The following is a 19,089-nucleotide window of genomic DNA, read 5'->3' on the forward strand; positions in this document are numbered from 1 at the left end:
CTGCTGCCAATCATTAGCGGACCGGAGTTCTGCTGTGGCGACCCCCTAACAGGGAAAAAGCCGAAAGACACAACAACACAACTGTACTATGTTCATCGTATTTCACTGTTGCAGTCATTACAATTGGGTTGAATCCCAAAGCTAAGGTTGGGAGGCTGGAACTAAATAGAATTAGGAGCGGCTATGAGGCCCTGCAGGACTGCAGTGGCAAAGCCTGCCCTTGATTTGGAGTAGAGTGGTAAGTGGTAGCACTTTGTAAAAGTATGCACTGAACTCAAGGTTGCAGACTCTAAAATGTCTTTGGTTGGCACTCCTGTGAGGATGGCTTGCTGCTCTGGTTGAATGTGGCCTAATGCCCTTAGGCACTCATTTGCCATGTTGAGAATAGCATAAACGAATGCAGTGATCTATCCACTTGGAAATAGTCTGCTTTGAGACAGGCTTTCCTTGTGATCCTGCAGCATATGCTACCAGTAACTGCTCAGTCTTTCTGAAAGCTTTGGTTCTGTCCAAGTAGAAGCGCAGTTGTCTGTATATGTCCAAAGAGTGTAGAAGTTTCTCACCCTTATTCTGCGGGTTTGGATAAAAGGTAGGCAAATTAATAGTTTGGTTGAGGGCCACACTGGACTCTACCTTTGGCATAAATGTGGAGTTTGTCCTTAGAGAAACCCTATCTGGATGAAAACTGATAAAGGGTTCCGCAGCCATGAGTGCCTGTAGCTCTGAGACTCGTCTTGCAGAGGTTATTGCTATGAGCAGAGCTGTTTTCCATGATAAAAATTTTATGTCAGCTGTAGCGGCTGGCTCAAAAGGAGGCAGAGTGAGTTTTTCCAAAACATAATTGAGGTCCCATGCAGGTAATGGTGATCTCCTTGGAGGCCGTAAGTTTTTGGCTCCTCTGAGGTACTGCCTTAATAAAGGATGAGAAAAAATATGTGGTTCTGTATTGTAATGAGCTGAAATAGCAGAGGCATGAATCTTAATTGATGAAAAGGATAGGCCTTTGTCCAGCATCTCAGTTAAGTATTGTAAAATCTGAGGGAAATTTGGAACAGTCATGTTAATGCCTTGTGGCTGGTTCCAAGCACAGAATCTCTTCCATTTTTTCTGCATAAGATTTTCTTGTACTGGGCCTCCTGGCCTCCAAAATAACATCCATCACCGCTTTAGTGAGAGGCGTGTTTTGAAAAGATACATTATCTGCCATGCTGCCAGATTTAAGGTCCTGAGTTGGCTGTGTAGGATCTGATTGTTTTGTTGGGTCAGTAAGTGAAGAATTTGAGGTAATGCCGATGCTGGACATTGAGTCAAGTTCCTGAGGATTGGGTACCAGTGCTGGCGGGGCCAGTCTGGGGCAATCAATATTATTTTTGGCTTCTCTTGTCTGACCTTTAGGAGTATCTTGGGGAGGAGAGGCAGTGGGGGAAAGGCTTTTTCCAGCTGAAAGACAGAGCATCCACTTTCCATGCTTGCTTGTGATAGGTCCTTGTGCAGAATCTCTGTAGTTGGCAGTTGTGAGGGGAGGCAAATATATCTATGTCCGGGCATCCCCAATTCCTTGTTATCATGCTGAAGACTTGTGGATCCAATTTCCACTCGTGGGGATCCACGAGTTTTCTGCTTAGTTCATCTGCCAGAGTATTTATCCTTCCTGGCAGGAATTGTGCTTGCAGATGTACCTGGTAAGTCAATGCTGTGTCCCACAAAGTCATAGCTAGTCTGCAAAGGGGGTAGAAATGTGTGCCTCGCTGCTTGTTTATGTACCACATAACTGTAGTATTGTCCGCCTTTATCAGTAGTTGTCCTGGATGAAGTAGGTCCTTGAAGGCTGTCAGGCATTTTGAACAGCTAGCATCTCTTTTTGGTTGATATGTAGATGCATTTGGTTGGCGGACCATGAGCCCTGAATACATATTCCTGCCATGTGGGCCCCCCAGGCATAATCCGATGCATCTGTTGTCAATGTCTGCCTGGCTGAGGGTATGGTGAATGGCTGCCTCTTGTTGTAGTGACAGGCCTTTGCCCACCATGAAAACTCCTGTTGCAGGCAGGGAATGAGTGTGATTGTTTCCAGGCTGTGGCAATGTTGAGTCCAAACACTTTTTAGATACCACTGTAATTTCCTCATATGCAGTCTTGCATATGGAATTAGCAGAATGCAGGATGCCATGAAGCCCAAAGCTTGCAGAATTTAACTGGGTGTTTGTTACCAACTTTTAGAAATAAGTAGTCAGTTGCCTTTGTTTGTCTGGCGTGAGATAGCCATCTGGGCAGTTGTATTTAAGCTTGCACCCAGGAATATTATCTCTTGAGAGGGCACAAGTTTTGATTTATTTTCGTTTACTGTGTACCCTAGGCATGTTAATAATCTTTTTACAAATGCCAGATGCTGTAGTAGTATATCCTTGTTCTCTGCTTGAATAAGTCGTCCAAGTAAGGATATATTTGTATTCCTCTTTGTCTGCAAAAAGCAATTACTGGTGCCAGGCATTTTGTGAAGACCCTGGGCACAGTAGATAAGCCAAAGGGCAGTGCAGAGAAATGGTAGTGCATTGAGCCAGCTATGAATCTGAGGTATCTTCTGCATGATTGTCTGATTGGAACACGCAGGTATGCCTCTTTTAGGTCTAAAGTTACAAGCCAAGCTTTCTTGCCCAGCATGGGCAGAAGTTGCTGCAGAGTCAACATTTTGAATTTTGGAATATCCAGGTATGTGTTTAGAATAGATAGGTCCAGTATTGGCCTCCAGGCTTTGTCCTTTCTGGGCACCAAGAAAAGTCTTGAGTAAAATCCTTGTCCCTGTTGTGGTACTTGCTGAATGGCCCCTCATGTCCATGAGGGATGAAACTTGTTTTTGTGCTTCTGCCCATTGATTTTTTGGCAGGTCTGACATACTGTTTGCCGTTGGCATGGTGTGAAAGTGGAACCTGTAACCTTGTGACACTATGTTCAAGACCCATTTGTCCTGGGTGGTTAGGTGCCAGTTTTGAGAAAAAAGTGCTAGTTTTCTCCCTAAAGGAGCTGCCAGAGGATAAGTGCTTGGCGCTGGCAGGGGGAAGTCATTGGGACTGCTTTCTGTATGGCTGTGATTTGTCTTATCCGCTTTTGGAGGCATTAGCTCCCCATTGTTTAGACCTGTATGAGCCTTGGGGCTGGGATCTGCCTCTAGGGAGTCTGTATCTGCCTCTTTGTGGCCTGTCTGACACTGGAAAGGACCAATTCTTTGTAGGCCAGTGTCTGCTAAATCTTGGAGGCTGTACCTCTAAGAAATCCTTGACTGTTTGCATAGATTTGGCTTTGTCCTCAATTTTCTTCAACACCTCTTCTGCTTTAACACCAAACAAGGTATCATGCTGTAATGGAGCATCTAATAATTTTGCTTTAACATGATCAGGCAGATTCTGTTCCTTTAACCAAGTATGCCTCCTAATGACAGAACCCGTAACAAAGGTTCTGCAGGAGGCCTCCAAAGAATCAAAACCACATTGTAAAGTATGATTTCCAACTTGTTCAGCTGCATGCAATAAATCCTGCATTTCTTTATTTTCTGCACATTCAGAATTTGTCAACATTTTCTGTTTAAGCAGTGGCATAAGGTATTGCTGATATTTAAGCATGTGAAACTGACAATTTAAAGCCCTTATAGCCAAGGTAGCAGAAGTGTAAATCTTTTTTCCCCATCTGTCAAGTGCCCTGGAATCTCTGTCAGAGGGGGTAGGGTTTTTTGCAGTGGAAGCCTTAACCCCCCTTAGGACCCTGAGAGATAGTTTCTGGATCAGCAGCAGGGTTTTTAAAAAGAAATTTGTGGGAGTCTGGGACCTTGTAGTATCTGTCTGGATTAACAGGAGCTGAAGGTAAGGAGTCTGGAGTCAGACTGGACTCTGAAAATACATCATCTACAATGTCTACTACAGGTGGTATAGCCAGGGGCCTGTGCTGAGGCAGTAAAAAAAAGTCTCTGAGCCTTTTCTTAGATTCTGAATAATCTTGGCTCTCCCAGTGGAAATGCTCCCTCATGGTATGCAGTGTTTCCCCAAAAGAATAATCCTCAGGAGGAGAAGCTGAGGGGATAGATTCTTCTGCAGCAGAATCCTCATAAGGAGGAAGAGAATATTCCTGATCAGAAGAGGAATCAGATGAAATGGAAACCTGATCTGAAGATTCATATTCTACCTCTTGCCTAGGCCTCTTGTCAGGAGGGGGATGAGAACCCCCTGATCAAAGTAATTAGGTCTTCGGCCATTTTGAGCATGTTTTTTAGGCATAGAGGCCTGTCCATGGGGCTGTTGTACTTGTTTCTTTGTCTTTAAAGCTGCTTTAGTCTTTGCCTTTGTAGCTGAAGTAGTTTTAACATACAATTGTGTAGGTCTGAAAACACCCTCAGAAGCCGATGCCTGCTCAGGGGCTCCGGACCCATCTGAGGGAATGGTTTCCGAAGGTCCAATACCTTGAGTTTCTGTAGGCCTGACTGACTCCACGTGGGAGTCGGTATCGGCCTGCGACTCTAAAGTAGCGGTCGTCAGGGGCTGCGAAAGCACCTCACTGAGAACGGCGACTGGCCTAGAAGAAGCCTCGTCATCGGTTTTGGATCTCGGATGCCTGTCCTTCACTTTTTCCTTGCGTTTTTTGTAAATTCCGGTAGTCAGGTGTTCCAACGGCATTATAAAATTAAATCTTCTGCCAAAGTAATGAAATGCAAAATCGTACAGACGCTTAACAGTGCGTTGGTTAAATCTAGCACAAAACCGACAACCAGCAATGTCGTGGTCAGGGCCTAGGCAAGAAATGCAGTAAGAATGAAAATCCTTATGAGGTATTTGCTTCCCACAAGAATTACAATCATTAACTTTTTCTGACATCGGTCTGGAGCAAGAAAAAAGTTTCCCCAACGGGGTACTTAGCTTTTAATGAAGACTTCGGATCTGAAATTTGAACTTGAAAATCTCAGAAGTCGGCTGACCGGCACTTGCGAACTGCTTTTGCTTCGGGTACCGCGCGGCAAGAAAGACAGAAGAAAATGGCATCGGCTGCATCTTTTATATCCCTTGCGCAGTGACATCAGGGAGGAGGCGACAGCAACCAACACCGGACCTACACTTTGGAATTCACGCCGACTGTGGGTAGCCTGCCAGCAAGATAACCCAATTGTAATGACTGCAACAGTGAAATACAATGAACATCTAAGCTTATCATTGACTCAAAGACAGCAAAGTCCACATAATGGCAGGAGACAAGTTTCTTTTATACTAAGTATGCTAGACAGAGTCATTGGTGATTATGCTGGAGAGAGAGATGAGGGCAAATGGTGACTCTGCATCAGCAATGGGAATTAGTGTTATAGGTTTACATTCATTTTACAAGCCTAGCCCATAGGATTACCCTGGCATCATGCCACCCGACCTTAGTTCCCAGTGCCTCTGCCGAGTAGAGCCACTGCAGTGATCCCCCGGGTGGCAAGCTGAGAGGCAACCTTATCTCGAACCTCAGACACTGCTCCTGCTAAGGTGTCTAAAAGTTCAGTTATCAGATCCTTTTGGAGTCTAGTGAAATGTGCCAAAAAGTTCAAGGACCGAATAGCGAAAGTCGATGAAGCAAAGACCTGCTTCCCAAATCTGTCTATTGTCCGCAACTCTTGGTTAGGAAGATGAACACTTGAATTCTCTTCGGTGAGTTCCTTTTTGGTGGTGGCCACCACCATCATGCCACCCATTGCTAGACCCTTAGACCAATGTGGCTGAGCCTCTGGGGCTGAAAGAATTTTATCCAGTCTCTGAGGAATAGGCTCTATGGTGTCAGGAGCCTTCCACATTTGCTGAACGATCAATTTGATTAGTTCATCAGTGGGCGGGGTCACCCAAGAAGTAGATGGATGGGCACGAAAAGCTTGCAAAAAAACAGATTTCTCAGAGGATGGGTTTGAGGGCTTCCAATTTCCAGGATGTCTCCAAAGGAGACATCTTCAGGGGGTGACCATGGGGACCCTTCCCTTTCATTGCAATCCATATCCTCAGTGATGGATTCTTCTGGAGAATCCAAATTCTTTGTCTTGCATGTTCTCTTACAGGGTGGCTCCTCAGGGGGAAGTTCTGAGGAAGACCCTAAGAGAGGGGACCCTGAACTAGGGTATCTTGCAGCTCTTGTGCCTGCTGTCCTGACCTAGCAGATTGTGGCAGCTGCAAACCAGAGGGAACAAACATATGGCACTCTGACGGGGATGGGACTTACTGTGAGCCTGCTGAGGCTAAAGCTCTCTCCATAATCTGGAAGGCAGGCCCGCCCAAAGAGGGATGGAAGCCCGGAACACAGATAAACAACCTCGAAACTGGGGTCACACGCAGCTCAGACGAGCCCCCTCCCAGAGTAGGAACCGAGAGAGGACTTGAAACTACCATGGTCCCGAGAGCCAAAAACAGTGCCATAGAAATAATAGGAGCCAGTCTATTCATCTCAGATCAGACAGCCAAGTCTCAATCCCATGGGTGTGACGGTTTGAAAGGAGCCAAAAACCAGAGAGTAGATTCCAGCGCCAAGGTGAGATCCAACGTCGGCACAGAGGCAGTCGGTATCGCGAGCGTTGAAGCAATGGGCTCCAAGATCCAAGACCTGGGAGGAGGTTGAAAGAGGAATATATGTAGGAATTCTGGGAGAGTAAGCCTCAGCTCCGGGAGTGAGGGAGGTCTGTGAGGGTACAGGAAGGCCTTTGGCTGCCAACAGCTGGTCCAGTAATCTGACTGCATCCATTTCTGAGAGACTTCTGGAGAAACGGATTGACACCCCTGAAGGGGATTCTGGCCTGTCCATAAAAGGATTCAGCTGCTGACCCAAAAATGGGTCTACTCAAGGGGAATATCTAGTCCAGGGAGTATTTGAAACATTGACCTTCAGCACCATGGTCTGTTTTATAGAAGGAGAAGATGGAACCGAATGGGGAGATGTAACTATTACCAGTGCCAGAGAGGTTGTCGGCACTGAAGTCGTGGTTGGTGCCGACTGCAAAAGTGGTTTGAGTTTCTTCAGTAGTTGACAGCACCGATGCTGATTTTGTTGTCTTTTGCTGCTGGAGCGGAAGATAGTGATGTTTTAGGTATTTTTCCTTCGGTTCTGAAGAGACGGTCAGAACCTGGGATTTCTGAGATTTTGTATCATGTACCCTCGGGGAAGACCGTACGGAATAGCTCAGTTTTTTGCCTCAGACTTTGGAGATTTTAAAGTCACCGCCTCAGATAGAGCTTCACCAAAAGGACACTTTAACAAGCCTTTCAGAATTTATTTCATCTCTCTGCAAGTACAGGCGCTAAAGCCCTTACAGATATCACAAGGAATTTCCAAATGAGGGACACCTAGACAGTAGATGCAAGAAAGATGCCCATCAGAGTTGGGCATCTTTCTGCCACAGTCCTTACACTGTTTAAACCCAGAGGTCCTTTTTTGTTTTTCTGACATGTTATCCAGTTAGTGACACAGGAGACTCACGCACACACACTCGCTCATAGAAAAAGGGAAGAAAGGTTATTGAAGGAGATTATATATATATATATATATATATATATAATGTATATATATATATATATATATATATATTTTTTTAGGGGATATACCAACTACGGTATATGAAGAATACCCAAACAGGTAAGGAAAAGGAAAGAGAAGCACAAGAAAAAATACCAACAATGGCATTAAGGATGACCAACGGTAAGAAGGAAGAAAAGGCCTGTTGCCAGCATTGGTAAAGGAGAATTACCGTAAGGTAAAAAAAGGGTAGAAAGCTCCAAAAGGGGTCACTCACTCAAAAAAGAATCAAATGACACTAACTAGTATGGAATTAAAGAGTCCTAAGTATTACAATCAGAAGAAGAAATTTTTTGCACTTACCTGAGAGCATCTGCTGACCGGTACAATTATCTATGTGGTAAACGAGATCTGAGGTAATGGAAAGATGGGCAGTATGAGGGAGCCTTAGCTCGAGAGTTTTTGGTTTGCACGAGCTTTGTATAATGGCCGAGTCGGTTCCTAGGGATCGGAACCGAATCCATCAGTCAAGAATGAATGAAGACTAATATCATCAGATCAATAACTATAAAGGTATAAAGAACTCTGGAAGGAATGAGGAGGCAGAAATGCAACCTACAGAGAATAAAAATACCATTGTAGTTTATTTTGACAGAAGACATTTATTCGACCCCTATCTTTCACATGCCTTGTTGGCGACTTTCTTCTGAACCCTTTCCAGTAGCTTAACATCCCTCCTCCAGAAATGTCATAAAGAGCTGAAGGTGCAACCTAACCAGGTTTACCAAAAGCAGGAGCATTACTTCATTGTTTCTGAAATCTATTCCTAAGGGATACACCTCAGCATGCTGTTTGCTGTTGCCACTTTCCTTTCACTCTGTTGGTGAAGGTCCAGTTTAGATATGATTATTGCTAGAAGCTTCACCCTTTCTAGATGATATTTCTCCCCAGTGTTGATATGGCCCAAGTAAAGCCCTCTGTATTTGGCTGCGGTTACTCAAGTGCCACCTTTCAGCACACCTGATCAAGCCTTCCCAAATTTTTGCTCAGCCTTGTCCCCCATTTCCATTACCCAGTGCAGGATCTTTTAGGTTTCTGCAACCAAGATGATCCTATTTTTCTTCTCCGTCAGGTACAACTGAAATAAGTATCCTGAAAAATACTGAACTAATGACCACCCTCTACAGTACTCCCGTTAGATGACTTCCTTATGGCAAACTTTCTACTTCTCTCCACAACAATTTGCACCCTACCTTTCAATCAAGAAGCAATACATTTCCTTAGATTTAAGACTAACTCAAACACACTCTTCTTTTCCTAGAAGCTGCCTGTACAGGAATGAAGTAAAAGTCTTTCTGAAGTCCAGGTATACATCTACTGATACTTCCCTATCAAGTTATCCTGTAACCAAGTCATGAAACAGAATCAGTCTTGACTGACAGCTTCTTCTAGCCAAGATGCAGTTCATGTTATTTTCAATCAGAATTAGATAGGCTGTAAAGGATGCATGAGTCCTAAAGGAACAATAGAAAAGAAATGATGAGGGAGATCGATACTGAGGCTGCAGAGGGCAACTGAAAATCTCTGTGGGAGAACAATGAGAAATAACAGATACATTCTTAGTGTATCAACTGATGTATGATGGACATCTCCTTGATAGGTCTAAACTTGGGTGCATTCTCACTTCCACAACACATTTTTACAGAAGGTCTTGCACTTCTGGACACGTATGAAATATCCCAAGACATACCATGATGTCACACACTGCTCTAGGAGAGCACACCCACACAATAAAACATAACAGCTCTCCACAAATTATATAGCAAATCATACCTCCTGCAAAATGAGGATAAAAAGATGACACCTAACACTGTCAACAAGTAATTAAGTATACCCTCACCCAGCTGACAGGATACTCCAACAATATCCACTGGAGAGAAGGGTCATCTAAGTACAAAGAGAAAGTGGAAAGGTAGACGAGACCCATTAAAGAGTCCCTTCTTAGATCAACTGACACAACATGAAAGTATTAGTTATATCTACTATCATGAATTCTCTCTGTGAGTTTAGGACTGGGTAGAATAAAAAGAAGTACAATTGCCATGTGGTAGAAAGGAAAACAAATAATGAAATGGGAAAGGCTAAAAAGTGGAGTATCAAAGGGATGCTAGACTCCATGAGTTAAGGTCCCAAAAATTCTTTTAAGACATTTGTTTATTAAAATGTTTATATAAAACAATAAAAAAGACACCACCAAAAGCGGCCACAATGATCACAATAACAATTATTCAACAGTAAACTGTAAATGACAGTCGTTACACGCTGCACATAAAATATGTACATAAAAACATTGAGACTGAGATAATTAGGAGTTTAATTGGAGAAAAGAATTCATGAAGGAAGTTGAAATTATTACTGCCCATAATTGTTTCCAGTCTTTAAACATTCCTCCATTTCCTCCATTTGACAGGCTATGCAAGATAAATGGAAGGCTGCCTGGCATTTTTAATCACTTTCTGCTACCCCCTGCTGCAAGATCTTGCAATATTACAGGGTCTACAGCAACAGCCAGACCCTGACACGGAGGCATTTGTTGCCTAAACAATGAAAAATCTCAGTGGCTAGAACTAGAAAAGTCTCCTGTAGTGCCAGGAACCTGACAACCTGAAACCACACACTTCTTTGTATCCAAAAAATGATGGAGATTACTTCTGGTCTTTTTATCTCTGAATTTTGTGATAAGGCATGGAATCAAGACGACAGAATGCAGAAGAATAATTGAAGACTCTCCCTAGTAACAGAATGATGAATGCATCCACTGGGAACTCCCTACACCCTGCTGCACTGGTCAGAACAAAAGAGCAGCATTCTCCCAAAAGGAAAACAAGTCAATTTCCACGGAATTCTACTGGATGATCCAGACCGGGCAGGATTCCTAAAAACGGAGCTCCAGTGAAGGGCTGGGGAAAAAAAGCTTAGTATATCAATAATGTGAACTGCTGACACTGTGATACTTTTGCCAGTAGCTCATTGCAGGCTTGCAGTGACATTACATGTGTGTGTGTGTGTGTGTGTGTGTGTGTGTATATATACACACATGCACGGCTCTCAAATAATCATGCATTAATAGCCGAGCTCTCTTACCTCTGCAGGATCACAAAAACTACACGTCAAGCCCTGGACTTCTCACATCCATCTCCATCTTTTACTCTTACTTTTCAGCCTAATTCCATTTATTAATGAGCATCCCAACACTAGAGCCCACCACGTGTGTCCTTTCTAGCTCATGCTTCACAAACATGCTGTTGAAACCCTTGCACCTTCTTCTCACTCTTCTAAGAGGTCTCAATTACAGAAAAAAATCCGTTTACTTGAGGAAGGCTGTCATTTACAATACAAATCATCGCCCTCAGTATCACTAGTAGCCTGTGCACAAGAGAAATGGAAGTAAGGCAGTGCTAAATGACAAAGTAAAACTATGCATTTTGCCTGGCAGTTTAGGGTAGAAGATTAAGGCTATAAGCTGCTACAAAGCTTCATTCTGTGGTCCGGGGTTTGAAACTTTGAATCTCTATTTGCCTACTGTGCTAAGTAAGGCAGATAACCAAGGCATACTCCCTGAAAATGGTAGCTGGACTTAGTAAGCTTGCAAGAGAGCTTCATCTTGCAGTCCATGGTTTGAATCCCTCACTATCCATTCACCTACTGTGCAACACTGAGCAAATCATCCCAGAGAAGAAGCGATTAGGCCAAGTGGATATTCACCTGGCTAACAAATTAATAAATTAAAAAAAAAACATTATACGTATGTGTTTTGAAAAAAAAATCTCTCTGCTAACTATAGAGATAGGGACAGTTGCACAGCTGCAAAGGGGTTACGGATAAATGAAAAATGTCACTAAACTGAAAGCTTTTTGCATAGTTAAATCACTTAAGTAGTATATGCAGTAGCAGTAAATAAAGATGTTCAGAGGACTATAATCAGACAGTAGTATATTAAATTGAGGTCATTATCTGGAAAGAAAAATAGTATCCCGCGGTGGGGTGCTGCGGTAGCGTTGTCGCCTCACAGTAACATGCTGTCCGGTTCGATTCTCAGCTAGAGTGTCTTCTGTGTGGAGACATGCATGAATGGGCGTACCTTCGTTGAAGGTTGTGCGTCAGGGCTGTTAACTCGGCAAGTAAAAATCAACTACCAATCATTAGCGGACCGGAGTTCTGCTGTGGCAACCCCTAACTGGGAAAAGCCGAAAGACACAAACAATCTGGAAAGAAAAATCATGCACACATTTAACCAGTTCATGCTGCTCATTAATCTAAAAAATAATGGTGTAAAAATTTTGTTTTATTTCTCACCTTGCACACAATTTCAATTCCACAAGAATTTTCTCCATGGCCCTGTGCTCCAATTTTTTCAACTCTACTAATTACACCAAGTGCCACTTCAAGTATAAAAAACGGATCCTGCAATGTAAGACACAGTCAGAGAAAAAAGCCCAAAAGGGATTACATACAAGAAAAGTAAATAGGATAACTTGAGGAGATATTTCCTACCAAACTTGAATAGTAGCATTTCTTATTTTAATCTTTAAAAACACAAAGCAGAACACAACGTGATTAATTTTGTAAACGGCCAAAGTGAACAATTTTGAAAATTTAAGAAAACATAAACAGGGTAAATAATAAGACCAGATATAATACAACATACCTCAAAATCTCCCCTCAACAATGTTGGGGAAGCAAAAATAAAAGCATTACACTTAACAGACTCCTTATGAAAAGTGCATGCAGTCATTTATTAAGGGATCTGCTAAAGAAAGGTAAGATTCTTATATGTGGCTGCTCCTAAGATGTTGTTCTGCAGGATCCTCCTCCAGTATAAGATACATCACACTTTTTTCCACCAGATCTGATACCTGTACTTTTCACACCACATCACATAAATCTGATATGATGCTTAATGGGAAAAATGGAATTACAAACCAGAAAAAGTAAAATGCCAACCTTGTTCATTATAACAGTGGGTAATCATACATGAAAATGACAATCAGGCACACAGCACACAGTTCTGAAACACCAAAAGCTTTCTGTACATAGCAGACTCTGATCACAACTACTGACTGAACAACATCTTAGCCTAAGCATAGAAATGGCCACATTTGTGTTCCATTAGGATCTGTCACTACCATTCCCAAGTCATAAGATCATTCTGCACTCTACCTGCTAAATACACTGCAATACACCCTGGGAGCCATCAGTGCTGAACATGCTACTGTGCACCAAAGGAGGATACTGTGGTGTTTAAGGCAGGGCAACAGAGCACTTTGAGAAAAATGACAATGTCAAAAGGGACGTTACTGCAGCCCAAAAAGGAGAAATGATCTAAGCCTGTCACTCTCAACTCTGTATTCCACAGACTGCCCCATTTAACCATTTCACTACCCTTTCTATGTTCATGAGACCAGAATCCATCCAGTACTCATGACATACCTTAAAGCAAAACCTAATCAAGCGAAAAAAATTCTTCTGCTTTTCCACATAGCTCATCATTGTCCCTTATGCAGCTTAGGAACGTGATGGCCTAAAGCAAGCATTTGCAATATTTCAGCTTCAGGTACAGAATGATGCTGCAAAGCTACATCTAACAAAAACTAATGAATGCTTTCTGGAGCAGAACTCTAACATCAGTACCACACAGTACACCTGCACTGGAGAAGAGACCAACGGTGTCAAGTGAAAGGCAGGATTTGCTGATCCCTAAATAACTGTTTTAACTTCTTTGCTGGTTCAACTGTTATTTATTTGTAATACACATGCAATTAAATCTGAAAGTGAATCTAAATGTTAATTATAGCATAAAAACTTGCTTGAACCCACCATAAGCACAGCAAGCATTTTATTGATACTGTATATTGACTAGAACTGCAGATGTATGAATCATTAAAAGGGGGAAAAGACAGTGAAAAGGGGTAATGGGAGCAGTAATTTTCCAATGTAATACAAATGTTCAGCAGGGCAATACCTTATGAGACACAGATGTGTCAAAACGAGAAACTGGTTTGTTAGCATCTGTAAATGAAGACAAGTTCCATGCTATAAAGATATTTTTAATAAATCCATTTTGGCAATACATCAATAACAGTCTCCTGACAGGTGATCAAGGACCATACATCTGGGTTGTTGTGAGTGTAACAAAAAAACAATAGCACAAGACAATCTTGATGAAATAGTTAACTTTGACAATGGTTGTCTTTTCCTCAACTTAACTGGAGACAAACAGCTGGTCATCTTTCCAGAAAGTTTGAGTTTTGTCTGGATAGTATCTGAGTTCCCTGTGGACGTCCACTGTGAAGAATTCTCTCCTCCTTGTTCAGAGGCTCGAGAAAACGATAGGGAGGTTAATGGACTGGCTTAAAGTAAACTATGAAGTGAATTTAGGCATAAAGGTAGGATTTACTTTCAAAGCAACCCTGTCCTTGTGAAACATAAGGTAGGGAGTGACTCACCACAAGTACCTGTGAGTCAGTAACCCTCCAAGAAGATGTCAGAGCAACGAGTATAACAGTCTTCAATGTTAGGAGCCTTAAATCAGTCTGATGAGCTGGTTTGAATACAGACTAAGCAAGCTTTTACAGGCACTGAGATGACAAGGAGAAGCCACCCGTTTTCCTAGGTGGGAAGCTATGCAAGACCCTTTTCAAAATTTTTTACTTTAGCATTACTGGAAAAGGAGATTTATGGGCAAACAAGCTGAAATGGCTGACAAATGTACCTTTATATAAGAGTATGACCGACCATAACTAAAACAAATAAGAAGCAGAGGAATCTGTGCCAGCCAAGCATGTAGGCCCTTAGAGTGGCACCAACTATAAAATCTTTTCCACTTACCCACACATGATTTCCCAGCAACAAGTTTTCTCACCTCCTTAAGTACATGCCTCATGTCCTCAAAAAAAGGTGACTTAAAGGTATCTAAATTATATCAGCCAGGCGAGTTAGTTGAACCCTTTTCAGAATGGTGTTATCAAACTCCCCATCTTGTGAGAGTAAATCCAGTCTGTGGGGAAGCTTCTGGCATATGCCCTTGAACAGACTGAAAAGAAGGGAGAACCACTGTTGCCCTGGCCAAAAGGAAGTCACCTCTATGATTTTTCGACAGTCATCCTACATTTTTAGAACTACTCTGGTAATCAGTGAACACGGTAGAAGAGTATACAGGAAAATTCCTGTCCAAGGGAATGCTTCCAGGTTTGCCTGCAAGAAGCCATGGAGCAGAATTTCTTTACTTGTTTATTCTAAAAAGAGGCAAGTAGATAAACAAAGTATTCTGCTCCTGTGGATCAATTCTTGGAAACCCCAGGATGAAGTTTCCATGCATGGGTGTCCATCCTGGTCCAGCTGAGCTTCTCGGCAATAATGTTTTGCTCTGATGGACTGTATGAAGGCCAAAGAGTCAGACTGAGCTGAACTGCTACCTCCCAGACCATCATTGCCAGTCTGCCAAAGGGGTAGGATCGGATACCCTTTGTCTATGTACCACATGTTGGTCTGTCTATACTAGCAGAAGTCCTGTGGACCAGAGATGGTTCAAGGCCTTCAAAGCAGTGACAACACTAAAACATGTCCTTGATATGTATGTGTTTGTCTGTCTACAGGTCCCACTGAGCTTGAACTTTTACCCCCAATGAAACTGTTCCTCACTCCAGATTTGAAGCATCAGTGGTGACTGACTGGAATGGGGACGAAAAGGAGAATGGAAGGTTAAGATTGAAAGGCTGGTAAAACTCGGGAAGAACTGCTGGAATATTTTTAATTTGTCTGGAGGGAGAAAAGCTTTTCTGTCAGTTGAGTCCAACAAATATCCTAGAATACCCATTTTTGTTGAAGGGATGAGAGATGACTTCTGCCAGTTGATTTGAAATCCCAGACCGAGTAGAAGTTCCTGGGCAGTTTTTAGAGACTCCTGACAGCTGGAAAAACAAGTCAGCAAAGATTAAACAATTGTCCAAACATGGCAAAATAAAAAGTTTGCCTTGGAATGTTCCCTATTTAAATGTCAGCATCTGCATCTCCAAGTACTGACAATGAAAACAAAAAAGTCTGGACATGCAGGACAAGAGAAAAATCTCAAACATTGCTTTTCTCTGTTATTCACTCCCCACCGCAAGGTAAGCCCCCACCCACACCCCTAAAGTACAGTTGTGTACACTTACCATAAATGTAGATGTTCAAGTGTATTCACTGTTGCAGTCATTACATTTGGGTAATCTGCTGGCAGGTTGCCCTCAGTCGGCCTGAATAACAAAGTCTTGGGTCCTGCGTCAGTTGCTGTCTCCTCTTTCCATGATGCCAGGTCGTCAGGAGTATAAAACATGCAACAGACGCCATTTTATTCAGTTTTTCTTGCCCCAGATGTCAGGTGCCCCCCAAATGGGGAGCAAAAAAAAAAAATATATATATATATATATATATATATATATATATAAACAGTAAATATATATAAATGCACTTTTAGAAACATAAACTTTATCTTCATCTAAAAGCAAATACACCACAAAGGCTTTTGTGTATAGTGAAAGAAAGAAAAGGTATAGAAAAGGGGATGGCAGGTGGGTAACCCGGACTGCAACAGTGAATACACTCGAACATCTATATTTATGGTAAGTGTACACAACTGTACTATGTTCTTCATGTTTCACTGCTGCAGTCATTACATTTGGATAGAATCCCAAAGCTATGTATGGGAGGATGGAACTAAACAGCATTAGGAGTCACTATAAGGCCCTGCAGAACTGCAGTGGCAAAACCTGCCCTGGATTTGGAGAAGAGAGGCAAATGATAATGCTTTGCGAAGGTATGAACAGAGCTCCATGTAGCAGCTTCTAGAATGTCTTTGGTTGGAACCCCTCTGAGAAAAGCTGCTGAAGTAGAGGCAACCCTGGTGGAATGTGATCTGATCCCCTTAGGCATAGGTTTACCATGGTGCAAGTAGCAGAAACGAATGCAGTGGCTTATCCACTTAAAAATAGTCTGCTTTGATAGAGCCTTCCCCTCTGACCCTGCAGCAAATGCTACCAGTAGTTGCTCAGACTTTCTTAGAGATTTGGTTCTGTTTAAGTAGAATCTTAGTTGTCTGTGTACATCCAATGAATACAGAATCCGCTCCCCCCTTGTTCTGCGGATTTGGGTACAATGTTGGCAGGTGAATGGTCTGGTTAAGAGCCACATTGGATACCACCTTAGGCATAAAAGAAGGATTGGTCCTGAGGGACACCTTGTCCGGGTAAAATATAATAAAAGGCTCCACTGCCATGTGAGCCTGTAGTTATGAAACCCTTCTTGCTGAAGTGACTGCCAAGAGAAAAGCTGTTTTCCAAGATAGAAATTTTATATCCGCAGTAGCTGCTGGTTCAAAAGGAGGCAGAGTGAGTTTTTCCAGCACACAATTGAGGTCCCATGCAGGAGTTGGTGATCTTCTGGGAGGCCTTAAATTTTTGGCCCCTCTTAAGATACTGTTTAAGCAGAGGATGAGAAAAGAGGGGAGGCTCTGTGTTGTAATGAGCCAAGATGGCAGATGCATGGATTTTCATTGAAGAAAAAGATTGGCCCTTGTCAAGCATCTCAGACAAATATTGTAAAAATCTGAGGAATATTGGGCTTTGCTGTGTCCGTTCCTTGTGCTTGGTTCCAAGCACAGAATCTCTTCCCTTTATCAGCGTAAGATTTTCTAGTACTAGGCCTTCTGGCTTTCAAGATGACATCCATCACATATTTACTGAGAAGTGTTGTTTGAATAATTAGTTGATCAGCCATGCTGCAAGATTCAGAGGTTGGAGCTGAGTGTGCAGAATTTGACAGTTCTGCTGAGACAGTAGATGAGGTATTTGAGGCAAGTACCATGGTGGAAGCTGAAACAAATTCCTTAGAAGTTCGTACCAGTGCTGGTGAGGCCAGTCTGGAGTAACTAGGATCATTTTTGTTTTTTCCTGTCTGACTTTTAATAAGACCTCGGATAGTAGAGACAGAGGAGGAAAGGCATAGACTGATAGGTTTTTCCAGCTGAAGGATAGGACATCCACTTTCCATGCTTTTTTGTGATGAGTTCTTGTGCAGAATTTGTCCAACTGATAATTTTGGGGAGAGGCAACTAGATCTATGTCTGGGCTCCCCCATTTCTGTGTTAACATGCTGAAGATTTGTGGATCCAGTTTCCATTTGTGCGGGTCCATAAGATTAATGCTTAGGTCATCTGCCAGGGTATTTTGGTTTCCTGGCAGGAATTGAGCTTGAAGATGTATTTGGTAAGTCAAGGCTGTGTTCCACAAGGCCATGGCTAGTCTGCAAAAGGGATAGGAATGTGTATCCCCCTGCTTGTTTATGTACCACATAACTGTGGTGTTGTCCGTCTTTATCAGTAGTTGTCCTGGATGAAATAAGCCCCTTGAAGGCAGATACATTTGGTTTGGGCTCCATTTGCCCTGAATGCATCTCCCTGCCAGGTGGGCCTCCCAAGCATAGTCTGATGCGTCTGTAGTTAGGGTTTGGGTGACAGGGGGTAGAGTGAATGGCAGTCCCTTGTTTTGGTGACATGTCTCTGCCCACCAAAGAAACTCCTGTTGTAGGCAGGGAATGAGGAATCATTGTTTCCAGACTGTGACAATGTTGACTCCATAAACCTTTTAGGTACCATTGAAGTTTCCTCATATACAGTCTCGCATATGGAATCAGTAGAATGCAGGATGCCATGAACCCCAAAGCCTGCAGAATTTGTCTTGCAGATAACTGGGTTTTTGTTGCCATTTGTTTGAAGTATGTTGTCAGTTGCCTTTGTTTGCCTGGCGTGAGGTAAGCCATCTGGGCAGTTGTATTCAAGCTTGCACCCAGGAATGTAATTATTTGAGAGTGTACCAGTTGTGATTTATTTTCGTTTATGGTGTACCCTAGGCATGCTAGAAGCCTTTTTACAAATACCAGAATTTGAAGAAGAGTGCCCTTGTCCTCTGCTTGAATGAGACAGTTGTCCAGATAAGGATAAATTTGAATGCTCCTTTGTCTGCAGAATGCAATTACTGGTGCCAGGCACTTTGTAAAGACCCTGGGCACAGTAGATAAGCCAAAGGGCAGTGCAGAGAATTGATAATGTAAAAAACCTGCTTTGAAGCGGAGGTATCTTCTGCATGATTCCCTTATTGAGATATGCAGGTATGCCTCTTAAGGCTAGAGTTACTAACCAAGCATTCCTGCCTAGCATAGGCAGTAGCTGTTGTAAAGTCAGCATTTTGAATTTTGGAATGTCCAGGAATGTGTTCAAAATCGATAAGTCCAGTATTGGACGCCATGAATTGTCTTTTCTGGGTACTAGGAAAAGTCTTGAATAAAAACCTTGTCCTTTTTCATTTTCTGGTACCGGTTGAATAGCCCCCATATCCATGAGGGACATGACTTGTTTCTGGGCCTCTGCCAAAACCAGTGGGTTTTATGGCAGATCCGGCCATCCGTTTGGAATTGGCAAAGTATGGAAATGAAATCAGTACCCCTGGGATACTATGTTTAATACCCACTTGTCCTGGGTAATTAACT

General features: G+C 42.6%; 1 protein-coding gene across 2 annotated transcripts in view; it reads right to left on the reverse strand.

Moving 5' to 3' along the window:
* The window catches only part of MTMR1 (myotubularin related protein 1), a 1,550,898-nt gene that overhangs the window by 876,890 nt on the left and 654,919 nt on the right, over positions 1 to 19,089 (reverse strand). For both annotated transcript variants that reach the window (XM_044057166.1, XM_044057165.1), the window contains one exon: positions 11,866 to 11,973. In XM_044057166.1, coding sequence (XP_043913101.1) covers positions 11,866 to 11,973 — 108 coding nt within the window. The remainder of the gene's footprint in view (positions 1 to 11,865; positions 11,974 to 19,089) is intronic.

This window comes from Protopterus annectens, chromosome 15.part0 (assembly GCF_019279795.1).
Source record: "Protopterus annectens isolate FY-2018-M chromosome 15.part0, PAN1.0, whole genome shotgun sequence".
Lineage (NCBI taxonomy): Eukaryota > Metazoa > Chordata > Ceratodontiformes > Protopteridae > Protopterus > Protopterus annectens.